The sequence below is a fragment of the Psittacula echo genome (genome assembly GCF_963264785.1).
Source record: "Psittacula echo genome assembly, chromosome: 7".
NCBI classification, from domain to species: domain Eukaryota; kingdom Metazoa; phylum Chordata; class Aves; order Psittaciformes; family Psittacidae; genus Psittacula; species Psittacula echo.
In genome coordinates this window covers 65,486,985-65,500,106 of record NC_137740.1, presented here as the reverse complement: position 1 = coordinate 65,500,106, position 13,122 = coordinate 65,486,985, and the positions used below count along the sequence as shown (strand labels likewise).

At 38.7% G+C, this 13,122-nt stretch overlaps 1 protein-coding gene across 2 annotated transcripts in view; it reads left to right on the top strand.

The window, feature by feature from the left end:
• OLFM3 (olfactomedin 3) overlaps positions 1–10,164 on the top strand; it is a gene marked incomplete at both ends in the record, with an annotated part of 57,571 nt that extends 47,407 nt beyond the window's left edge. For both annotated transcript variants that reach the window (XM_080623073.1, XM_080623074.1), the window contains 3 exons: positions 419–638; positions 7,868–7,974; positions 9,487–10,164. In XM_080623073.1, the coding sequence (XP_080479199.1) occupies positions 419–638; positions 7,868–7,974; positions 9,487–10,164 (1,005 nt within the window). The remainder of the gene's footprint in view (positions 1–418; positions 639–7,867; positions 7,975–9,486) is intronic.
• Between the last annotated feature and the right edge of the window lie 2,958 nt (positions 10,165–13,122).

Below are 13,122 nucleotides of genomic sequence, written 5' to 3'. Positions count from 1 at the left end.
CAGTACTTGTAAGGAGTGAAATGGAATTGAAGAGCTCACCAACTATGACAGCACTGTAAAACAGGCATGACCTCCTTGAGCCTCACTGTGTGTTCAGGCCTAATCCCCTTCTCTCAAGAAAGTCACACTTAGTGGGGGATGCATATTCAGACCTTCAGCAGGTTTGGTTCAGATCACCTGAAGGTAATTGTGTACTTTCAGTAGAAAAACTATTGTCTCATGCATTTTATCTACTGCCTACTACTGTTAAGTCTGAGGTTTCCAAGCCTTTCACAATACACTAATAGTAGATCTGTAGTTAAAATTAATTATAATTTTCAAGTAATTTTAAAAATCTCGCATAAATGTTACATAAAAAGGAATTAGAGGATTGAAGTCCTTTAAACTGCTCTAATGCACATCTGATTGCCTTTAACAGGAGTTGAAAGAAAAGATGGATGAGCTCCTGCCACTGATCCCAGTTCTGGAACAATACAAAACTGATGCCAAATTAATTACCCAGTTCAAGGAGGAAATTAGGAATCTGTCTACTGTTCTCACTGGGATCCAGGAAGAAATTGGTGCTTATGACTATGAGGAACTACACCAGCGCGTACTCAGTTTAGAAACCAGGCTTCGAGACTGCATGAAAAAGCTCAGTAAGTTAACAATTTCTTGGCATTTCTGTCTATGAGAAATAAAACACTTTGTAAGTTAACACTGAGTATGAATAAATTAGGAATTCCAGGGTTCAGTCCTGTGATCAGTATCCCAGTTAACAGGATGTTTACTTCTAAATGCTACAAATGACATCAAATATGTTATTAACCTGATATGCGGTGCCTCTTCATTTTTGTGAGGCAATGGAATGAGAAAAATCTAGGTTAGGTTAGCCTCTTACATGATTTCTTTTCAGTTTCTTTATTTTACACGAGAAATAATGCAGTGATGATGGGCTAAAATACATAAAAGACTTCTTCGAACAGAAATTTCTTACAATCCTATTTTCCCCTCAGTACACACATAATAGCACATTACAGCACTGACAGGAGGGAGTCAGGAGAAAACGGCTGCACTGCAAGAAAATTCATAGACAATCTTTTCTGAAAGTGAGTGCTCCAGTAAGATCATCAGCTTCTCTTTAAGGAGTATCCTGTTTTTCTTTGCTTTTTACAGCGTATTCTTGTAAGATTGATTAGTGAAGTGACTGCTGTATAAGATAAATGTTATACATCAGAATGAATAGGTGTATTCACCGGCGTTCTTTCCCTGCTTTTCATCCACTTTATTTCCTCTCCTGTATATCCTGAATTCCTGTAACACACCCTCTTAAAATTATGTATATTAACAATATAGAGAAAAATTTTGCATGAAATAGATTATTAAGCATATCCATTTTTAAAAAGGGTTGGCACTATCAAGCTCTAATACAGATTTATTCCTCCTTATTGACAATATTCTCTGGCCTTAGCTGCTTCAATGAATTTTATGCTCACCTACTTATGGACTGGCTGTATTTCTGGCCTACCCCTCTGTGCCTTTTAAAGTAAAACCAGCTTCAGCTAGGCTTACTGTAACTCCTGAAAGCTGGTATTGTGTGTTCAGATCAGCAAGCTTAAAGGAAAAACCACTTTGCTGCCTATACCTTCTCCAGACACATTCACCACACTGGAGATGATCCAGCTGTGACTGTCCATGCCAATCTGATGCCCAGAAGCCTACAGCAGCAAAGGGCAGATTGGCCCCAATGTGCCACAGGCTCTGCCTCCAATCTTCACAGATTTTGTCACTTTCACAATATCATTATCTACCCAGCATGTGTAATAGCTATTTTCCGTTCTTCTCCCTAGCAGGTATTTTTCAGCAATCGAATGCATTATTTATACTGCCCTGGCCACTTAAAAGGGGTCTTCCATCTGCACTGGCAATATTTTCAACACTCATTAACATACAGTAAGCAGTTGTCTTACTTTCCCTGAGGTTTAACGATTACCACAGCAGTTGTGATGGCTGAAACTTGCTCCTTCTCTTTGGAGTAAAAGAAAAGTCAGGCTGAAGCTGCTGAGAAATTTGTCCACAGAACTTTAAAAGGGTGCATGCCATTAAATGCGTAGCAAGAGAGCGCATATGATTGTGCACACCGCAGACTCACATACGTTTAAAAAGATGGGTCTTTTTCTGGCAGTCATTTGCAGCCCCATCTGATTATATTGCACAATCAAAACAATTTTTTACAGTAACACTTCTAGTTATAAATTCAAAGTAGAATATTCTATATTTTCAAAGAAATGCTGCTACACCAATGGCAGAAGAGGTACTAGTGCAGGCATGAGATTACTTTATTGATTGCAGTGGTGCTTGCTCTTCAAAGCATCCTTCCCCTTGGGATTTGAAAAATTTTACAACTATGTAGTACAAAACTGTGTACTAGGTCCCCATTTTGTAGATAGGAACAAGCAGCAAAGGAGGATAAATGACTTTCCCAAAGATTATAGGACAAGTTATTCCACACATGCCGAAGAAACCAGAGGCTTACTCTCAGCAATCTCTAATAACTAAACTATAGTGCTTCCTGGATTTGTATTATGCAGGACAACAGACATACACCCATTAAAGCAAGAACGAATTCTTCATTCCCTTGCATTACAGTGTTATGAAAAATTGGACCATAAGCAGAAAACCACAAGCAGTAAAAGACTTGGAAGTTATTTGCACAACCACTGAAAAAAAAACAAACAACCCTCCATTTTCCTCTATTTATTACCTACAATAAATAGAATGATGATGCTTATGAACATCCCGAGAGAATATTTTATTTCCTTTGCTAGTCCTTCCATAAATCCTACATTCATTCGGTATGTATAGCACTACCCATGGTCTTTTGCATCACAGAGACTGGGACTATCAGTTACCTATTCCTAGCTATCTTCAAAACAGCTTCTGTCTATTTGGTCTGTCAGAACCTTCCACTGGTATTTGCTTGCTTTGAAGCAGCTTTCCAGATGCATTCTGCCCCAGAGAGCCTTCCAGACTACAGGGGTAATACATCTACTTTCTTTTTTAATGGTCACTTCACACTCAAATTCTCCCTTAATATAAATAAATACAGGAAATCACAGACTTACAGGAGTCCACAGGACGAAACTGTTACAAGAGATCAGTGAAGCCACAAACACCCAGATAGTGATGATATGATATGATGATATGATATGATGTTTCTTGTACAGTTCAGTTTAGGGTGGAAAACACTCAGAGGTTTGATTTTCCAAGTCCCACAATCAGTTACAGTTAGGACTTTCTAATGTAGGGTAGCTGCTTCTTTCAAAGTCAAGTGAAAAAGTCTGAGTGCTTCTAAAAACCCCACTCTTTCTGTGTAACCCCAGGTGAACCTCTTAGTGGTAGAAGAAATGCCTAGAAATATTAATTTTTCCCTCAGTGTTCCTGAACTTCCTGGCATTTGCTAGTATGGAGATATAGTTGACCTTCCTTCTCACTAACATCCAGTCCTCCTGTCAGGGAATTCAAGAGCAGAGGTTGGCTATAAACCAAAACTTTTCAATCAGTAAAAGAAAGCTTCCCTGCCATCACAAGAATTATTTTCACATCTTCAGACGTTCCCTTCTGCCAGAAAAAAAAAAAAAAAAAGAAAAAAAAAGTAAAAAAAGAAAAGAAGTAAAAAAACCAACAACAAAATAAAGGAGGTTTTGGCCATGTTAAAAATGTCACCTCACTGCTATAGAAAATTCACAGCCCAGAAGTGTTTCTCGTTTCACGTAACATTTGTCTATGTTCTATTTCCCTACATACAAAATGAGCTAAAGTCTCAACTGGAAACTAATTGGAGGGTTTTTAATTGCATACTCCCAGACTTGCCATGCCACAGAAGTGTTAAGTAAATGATTCTGCCTTTCAGCATATTAGTAGCACTACTCCCTAGCAAGAAACCTCAGCATACAAGATCAATTTTGACATTAGCCACATGAAAAATTGCAATATTCATTCTGCAGCTAAGAATATAGGCTGGGATTAGATCAATACATCTACAATACATTATACTGTATTATAATACATTATATCAATACTGCTGGTGGATGAGTGAGGGAAATTCCTTGCAGTGAATGCAAAGCTGAACATGCTTACAGCCACACAGAAAACTCACCTTGCTTTGTCAGTGAACTGTGAATCGTTATATTGAGCTTTACTCTTGAAAGAGTTGCCACTCATTTAACTTCTGTTATCAAACACAAGAACAGGCTTGGGCAAGCTATAGGGGAATTATCTTTCTCTCAGTATCACTAATTATTTCCATGTTAAACATTGGTAAACTACATATTGTAGTAATATGTCATTAAAATACTGTGATATTAACCTGAAATAAACTATTTAATTGTATTAGTAAGTCAGTAACACTTCTGCACAGACAGCACACTTGGTTCTTTATAATAAAAACATAAGTGATCCTGATTCTGCCAATTTATGCAGGTCTGCTGCAATGAATGGGTAGGACTCCAAAGGACAAAACTGGAGAAAACAATACCTTTCTTTTGAAAACAGTGACTTAATATATTAAACTCCTGCGCCTAAGTCATCACAGCTCTGAGGAGGCTGTGATGACAAGACAGAGGTGGGCACTGATGGCTCTGCTGCTTCCTTCTCACTGCCCACACTGACAGCAAGCGGGCCAACAGACCTCAGGTACTGCTGAGGTTTACAGCAGAAGCCTGCTGAGGCTTTATAAATTATCACTACCATGGGAATGTAGTGTTAAAAATACTTGTAGTATTACTCCTTAGTTCTAAATATATCATAAATATATCTAAATATATCTTCAGCTATATCTCAAATAAGCAGATTTATGTGTTGAACAAGGAAAAGATGGGGCATACTATAGGGCAGGAGTATTAAAATCCTCATGCCTCTTACAAGATGCTCTGTGTTGTTATGCTGAAAAGAGAAGCTTTGTCACCTTTTCAGTCAGTTGCCCCTCAGCTATATAGCAACTCTCCTAACAGTCTCCTTTTCCCAATCACTACATGGTATCTGGAAATAAGCATAAATATACCCTGACTCAAACTGCTGATCATTTACTGGCTGAAGTACAATGGCATCTCTTTTTTCACATCCAATAGTATCTCAGTACATTTTGACAGATTCTCTAAAAGCAGTGTCTTCCGTCACAGGGGAGGGCAGATCAGTTCGTACAGTTTAAATCAAATTAAGGCTGAAAAGATTTCATTATTAACAGGTTGCATTTGACTGGCAATCAGTGAACTATACATTCAGATCAATGCAAGTAATATAACAGGCAAACCATAGTACTAGATACTTACAGAGTAATAAACCTACACATTTCTGAACACCCTTCTCTAGCTAGAAACGTGCACGGTGCACTGTCAGATGCCTATCCCAACACATGGTGTTATCCGGTCTGTATGCAAGAGGAGGGCTCTGTGAGCACCCCCACATCTCTGCAAGGGGCTCTTCCTTAAGTTTTGTCTGTTCAGAAGCAAAATTTCACAGATTATTTTTGATCCCACATATAGCTTCCTGGATTTTATTGTTGGGTTTTTTTTGTTGTTTTTTTTTAATAGAAGAAACAGTGTTTCAGAATTACAAAACCTTTTCTTATGTTTTCCTGCTAATTTCAATACTATGTTTTAAAGGCACCAGTTAGTATACCCTTTAACTCATTCACTCTGTTATAATTGTCTTAAAAACTATAAAGTCCTGATTTCTTCCTACTCATTATTAGTTTTCTGATAATTTTATTCCAGATTCCAAATTAAACCCCTCTGAAGTTTATCTCATGCTCATTTCTGAGCTATTTCTGAGTCACAACTAACATACCATCTAAAAATAAAAGCTTTCACCTTGGTAGGATACACTCCTCTGCTTTCCAAGCTAATAGCAGTTCATTGCTGCAGAAAAACAGCACTCAGCACGCAATACCAGCAGCCTATCTACAAAGAATTCCAGAATAAAAAACTATGTACTGGGATAACCAACTGCAGAAGATCTGTAAGATTCTTTAACATGGAAAGCTCAAAAATATCTTCAAAAGGTTGTGAGATACATAGATTGAGATATATGAGTAACGCCTTTCTGTTGACCCAGAAAATAGACACAGCCTACCCTGCTCACTGACTTCTCAGCATGTTCTCAGTTATCTTCATTTCCATTACGTCCCACTTCCTTGGCCATAACGAAAATCCCTGCAAGCAGCCCCTGAGTTGGCAGCACAGCATTAACCCCCTCTGTCGTGAGACCTCACTTGGAGTATTGTGTGCAGTTCTGGTGTCCTCAACATAAAAAGGACATGGAACTGTTGGAACAAGTCCAGAGGAGGCCACGAGGATGATCAGGGGACTGGAGCACCTCCCCTATGGAGACAGGCTGAGAAAGTTGGGGCTGTTCAGCCTGGAGAAGAGAAGCTGCGTGGAGACCTCAGAGCAGCTTCCAGTGTCTGAAGGGGGCTACAAGGATGCTGGGGATGGACTCTTCATCAGGGACTGTAGTGACAGGACAAGGGGTAATGGGTTCAAACTTAAACAGGGGAAGTTTAGATTGGATCTAAGGAAGAAATTCTTTACTGAGAGGGTGGTGAGGCACTGGAATGGGTTGCCCAGGGAGGTTGTGAATGCTCCATCCCTGGTGGTGTTCAAGGCCAGGTTGGATGAGGCCTTGGGTGCCATGGTTTAGTGTGAGGTGTCCCTGCCCGTGGCAGGGGGGTTGGAACTGGATGATCTTAAGGTCCTTTCCAACCCTAACTATTCTATGATTCTATTTGACTGAAACAGGCTTGCACAATACATTCCTTTGCCAGTTACATAAAGTAGAAAATCCAGGCCTGATGTGCTTTCTCTTTAGAACTGAATAAATTTACTCTCAACACCAGATACAGTTTGTTTTCCACGTTTCCTTGACGGATAGGGCTATACACTATAGCACAACCATGTATCATGGAGAAGTAGTTATTTTTGTATTAAAAAATAAATGAAACATGTCACTTCCTTTTCCATTCTTGCAGAACATTTATGTACATTACATTCTTATAGAACATCTTTTCTTCAAAACCATGCTATTTCACCTAATGACTTACACACCACTGTGTGATACTAAGCCTCTTAGTAAACATACGAACTCCACCAGGGGCTTGTTGCTAATAGTTAAGTTATTAATGTCCCCTAAATATATAGATTTTGGGACTGTTAGGAAGGTCAGTATTCAAAACCATATCGACTCTCATTATTTTGCTACCAGACAGTCTAATATGAGACAACCTAATGGATTAGAAGCCAACTAATCTAGCCAAGGTTGCTGAACAGTTCTCATGTTTGCTTTCTTAACTTCAGACAGGCTCCTCATACTGGAACAGTGCGTGTAACCACGGGCAAGTCACACACAGGCATTGCTGCACAGTGATACTTTCTGATTGCAAGCTCATTCTTTCTTGTTCGCCCTTAACCCCTCCTTGGTTACCCTTGTCAATGATAAAGTGAACCATTCATCAATCCTAGCCTTGCACTGAGCTTTTGGAAGTCAAAAGTGAAGGGGGTGTATGTCTGCTTTTCATTTCTTATTAAAAATTCAATGCAGAAAGATATTTTAGTAGGTTGTGTTTTACTTTATATCCAGAAAAATAACTGTGCTTTAAAATATGTAAACCTAAAAATACACACAAGGTTTTTTTGTTTGTATATTTGTACATATTTATATTACTGTTCAATTGGGAAAAGTTCATACAGTGAAGCTGACAATCCGTATTCAACATAAGCTTAAATCCCCTGAAGCCACTATCTAGTTTAGAGCAATTGGTCTTGTGCTCCGACTGATATCAAGGAGAGGTGTGTAATTATTTGTGTTAATGTATTTGTTCTTCTAATTTCAGCATGTGGCAAATTGATGAAAATTACAGGCCCCATTACAGTCAAGATATCCGGAACCCGATTTGGAGCCTGGATGACAGATCCATTAGCATCAGAGAAAAATAACCGAGTATGTTAAGGCACTGAGTATTTGTGTCCTTCGGGAGTTTCGCTTGCTTTATTTTAATCTTTACAAGCATATTTTCCCCCTAGGAGCTTCCACTCACAAGCATGCTATTCTACGATTCCATGATTCCATGTTTCTGGTACTTCCATCATTTTCACTGTTAAACAACTTCAGAGAAAAGGCAACAGTGTTCATGCAAAAATATCCAAAAACAACAGCTAGCTAAGCATTTTTGGGCCATTTTCTTCAACTGTTTCAGGGATGACATACACCTATCTGAACCAACTACATACATACATGTTTTCTTCCTACCATGTTTAACTGAGCTTGGGTCTTTAAGAACCAAGATAATATAACAACAAACATCAACACTTTCACCCAAAAGCATAACCCATAATGCAGCACAGTCAAAACCTGCCGAATTAGGCCTCAGATATATATATAAGCTATTTTCAAGACCATTTTGCCGCCTCAGATGAAAGTTGTATTACGGTTTGGATCTTCAATAGGATCTCAAGGTGGCCACGGCTTTGATGAGGTGCTCTCTCCACGAATGAGCTTTTGAAGTCAAAACACGACGTTTCCTTTGTATGAGACCCACAAAGTTAATTTTTTGAATGCAGGAAAATACAAAGGCAATAGAAAAGGCAACATAGAAATGGTAATAACTGAAGAATGCGTACAGCATTCCTTTGCCTGCTGTGTCCATCAAGGTTTATTACTGACACCAGGAACCTCAATTATCTGAGGAAGTTTCCTCTGCCCCCTCAGAGTGCCAGTGCCCATGGGCCCTCACCTCCACCAGCACCTTCTCCCTGCTGTGGCCGCCTCCCCAGACAGCCTTCACGTTCCCCCACTGCCAGAAATTACTCTGGTCTTTTATTAGTCAGAATTCGATTTGTCCTCCGACAAATTAACAGGAGAAAAGGCAAAATGAAGGAAAAAATGAGGGAATAGAAGCTGGCATACAGAACATTGAAAACAAATACTGATTTTGTTTGCGTTTAGGGAAAAAAGGGTTCCTAAGCTTTACTGGCCTTCATTGCTACTGTATTTGGTTTCTTTCCTAAGAAGACACACTATTTTGCACTGATTAGAGGTTCAGCTGAAAAAAATTCAACCAAATTTATTCCTAAGCTTCGCTCATATGTCATTTCCCATCTCCGTCTTTGATTATTAGTCTCTGGGAATATCTTTAAGCAAGCCCCATATAGTAGAGGCCCAAACACTAAATAATCCAAAATTGCATTTTTCTGAAAATGCAGACACTGTAGTTTAGTTAGCAACAATCTTCTTGAGACTTCACCTGTATAGGTAAGTGCTGATTCAGAAACTTAAGAGTTCCTCATGCTTTTGTGGCAGTCATTGGACAATATTGTACTTTGATAGCCTGCTACACACCTAAAATCTTTTTGTTTCCTTCTTTTTCTGCAATATATCCATCATGCCATATCATGATCACATACCACAGATTGTGTTCCAGGTGTTTACTCCCAATCTTTGTTTTCTTTCCAGGTCTGGTACATGGATAGTTACACTAACAATAAAATTGTCCGTGAATATAAATCAATTGCAGACTTTGTCAGTGGGGCTGAATCAAGGACATACAACCTTCCATTCAAATGGGCAGGAACCAACCATGTTGTCTACAATGGCTCCCTCTATTTCAACAAGTATCAGAGCAATATCATCATCAAATACAGCTTTGACACTGGGCGGGTGCTTGCACAGCGTAGCCTTGAGTATGCTGGCTTTCACAATGTCTACCCTTACACCTGGGGTGGCTTTTCTGATATTGACCTGATGGCAGATGAAATCGGGCTATGGGCTGTGTATGCCACCAACCAAAATGCAGGCAACATTGTCATCAGCCAGCTAAACCAGGATACACTGGAGGTGCTGAAGAGCTGGAGCACAGGCTACCCAAAGAGAAGTGCTGGAGAATCCTTCATGATCTGTGGCACCTTGTATGTTACTAACTCTCACTTAACAGGAGCCAAGGTCTACTACTCTTATTCCACAAAAACCTCCACTTACGAGTATACAGACATTCCTTTCCATAATCAGTATTTTCATATATCCATGCTTGACTACAACGCAAGAGATAGAGCTCTCTATGCCTGGAATAACGGACATCAGGTCCTGTTTAATGTCACCCTTTTCCATGTCATTAAAACTGAAGATGACACATAATTTCCTTTTCCTTCCTTTTCCCTCACCTCCCTCCCTCAAAGCAGTGTCATTTGTGATAAATTCTAAAAGCATCCATCTCTCTCGGTTCCTTTTAATTTACATTTCTTTTTTCATTGAGGAAAAGCAACATTTTCGACCATATGATGCATTTCAAATAGGGCTGAACCTGTCAAAAATGACCTATTGGAAATAAAAGCATCTTAAGTCATGATTCTACAAGGTCACTCAAGACCTTGTCTTAAAAAGCACTAAAGAGGATTTAAGTGGCTAAAGACAGTTTTTAAAAGATTATGACCTGCCTTATTTTAGAGTCAGAAACTAACGGTGGCTTACATGCATGAATGTCTTTTTTTACCTCATTTTTTGGTTTGAATCTATTGCTCAACTTCAGGTAGTGTCAGACACATACTGCACATTGTATTTTTTTTTTATTATTATTATTTATTTATTCCAAAAGAAAGATTTAGGAATTTCATTGACTTGGACATGGAGTCTGATTCATTTTGCCATCACCCAATTTCAGATGTGGTGCTGTATGGTATGTTTTTAAATCTCTTGCAAGCATTTTACCCACAGTGTATTTCTACCATTGTAACCACCATTGTGCAATTGTATCTCTTCACATATGTGAAAGTAAACTAAGTACTATTTTTTATAAAATATATTGAAGTTTAATTGCAGTTCTGGCTATGGGTCAATTGAAAGTGGTAAAACTCTGAGAAAAAGTTGTTATTTCTGAGAAAGACCACTAGCTTCTCAGGTGGATGATCCTTATTCTCAGCTTCATTGGGTAGACCCCCTCTTACTGACAAATCTGCAGCTTTGAAGCCTTATACTAATCCCAGTTTTACATTTGTTTGCCCTTCCCAATTTTTATCTCATGCTGCTGGCTTCTCTCTCTCAATCTCTTTCTCCTACTCTCTTTCGTTCCACCATTTAATTTCCCTTGTTTATGCTCATTCCCTGATCTGGGCTTTACAAAGTATAACTTGAGTGTGTGAGTGCATCCAGTAATCATGCTGTTCTGGGGCAGGAAGGAGCCATGTTTGAAGTCTAGTTGCTTTCCTTAATCTTCCTGTCTTCTTCCTCATAATAGAAGAACATGTATCTGTTGACAGAGCTCTTCTCTGGGATGACAGTTATTGGGGAGAAAATGCAAACAAAAAGGTTCAAAGCCTAAATGATCAATGCAACAGCTGGTAGCCACCATATTGCTTGCCCTTGATAGAAAGCAGCCACAACACTGAGGCCAACCTCTTGCAAAGAGGCTTGGGTTGTGCTACCAGAAGCACTGTTACTTATGGTCACAAACCATGCCTTTAAGAAACATATTTCTGAAAGATATATGGTTTGCTACACTATGTCATTAGAAATTGGGAGGAGGAGCATATTTAATTGAGAAAAAGGAATGAGTTGCTATTTATCTGTTTGAGCATAAATGGAAAAAACTAATATAACTAATATAAGAACAAGTATAAGACTTTATTAAGCTGGGCTCTCACATAATGCAAAAAGAGAGATATCTGGAAAGCTCTGTGAAAGCTGCGTTCCTCACAAACTCTGAGATTCTCCTCTTTAAACTCTTGGAAATCGGGCTCACAGAAAAGCAAGAACATTTATTGAGTAACACCAAAAACATTAAATACAAATATTATATGTCATATAGGAATGTTTCAAGAGAACAAAATATGATCAAGTTTTTATCAAAAGCCTTAAGACAAACCCTAGCCTTTCCTCTACATGGAGTAACTTCAACAAGTAGAGCTTTCTCACAAATAGAGCATTCTCAAAACCATTAGTCATTAGACTGAGAAATTAAACTTCTTTCTACTGTATCATCACAAACTAGACAAATAGTCATGACATGAGGACCACTTCATTTGAAAAAATGGTTACTACCGTATTTCTTCATAAGGATTTCATACTGTATGCACTAGTATATGCATACTACAATTAGCATGCGTACACTAGTGCTAGCTGATAGCAGTTCTTACAGTAAGATGAATTTCATCTAATTTGAATGCCTTTTAGTTAGCCATTTAAAGAGTAAAAAGCTCCTAATAGTCCAAGAAAAGAAAGAACAAAACAGACACTCCTAAGATGCTGCTAGAGATGGGTGGGTAAGAGGGGCACCTTTGAAGGGTGACCTTGGTTCAGCTGTAACAGTGACTTTTCTCCTTCCTACTAGCTGGTGCAGCGTTGTGCTAAAGTGTAGAAGTCATACCTAGAAAATCCTGCCTTTCTAGATTAGTAACAGTGGGTTGGATTCCAGTACCTTTAAACATAACAGCATCAATAAGTCAAAACCTGGTGAGATGTTATCAAGTCAGTAGCACTGCTTCCTGCTAACAAGCATTCATTTTTCTCTTAATCAGTGTTGCTCCCCTGTCTTTTCCAAAAAATTCCAGTCATGTTTCCAAAAAATTCCAGTCATGTTCCCAAAATACTGAAAACACCATGCCTCAATGTGAGCAAATCTGCGTTACAAGCTTTGCCTTCACAATTGAGCAGCGCAAGCAGAAAATCTTCCTAATGCAGCATCAAACTACATACATATCAGCAAGTATAGCTTTATTGTTATAGTTGAAACATCAGCTGTTTGTTCTGAGGAGGTACTGACACCATAGTGGAAGAAAAGATCTCTCATTAAACATGAGAACATTAATTGTAGAGCCTATTTTAATTTTTTAGTTACCTCCAGCTTCAAGGGATAAAGATATAAAAGGACCATGTTATCCATGAGTGATAGTTTTAATCACAGATTTCTTATATCTAAAAATACTAATTTGCAGACATGCCCAGTGGCACAAGTTGTCAGTCAGCTCTGCAGGCTGGATCCACAGCAAAGGAAGAAAGGATCTGCGTTTAAAACTTGAATAAAACTGTTACCTGCTAATTTGTCTAATAAATGAGTGCTTAGAAAACACTAGAGCAGAGATGAACAAAACCAGTCACAGT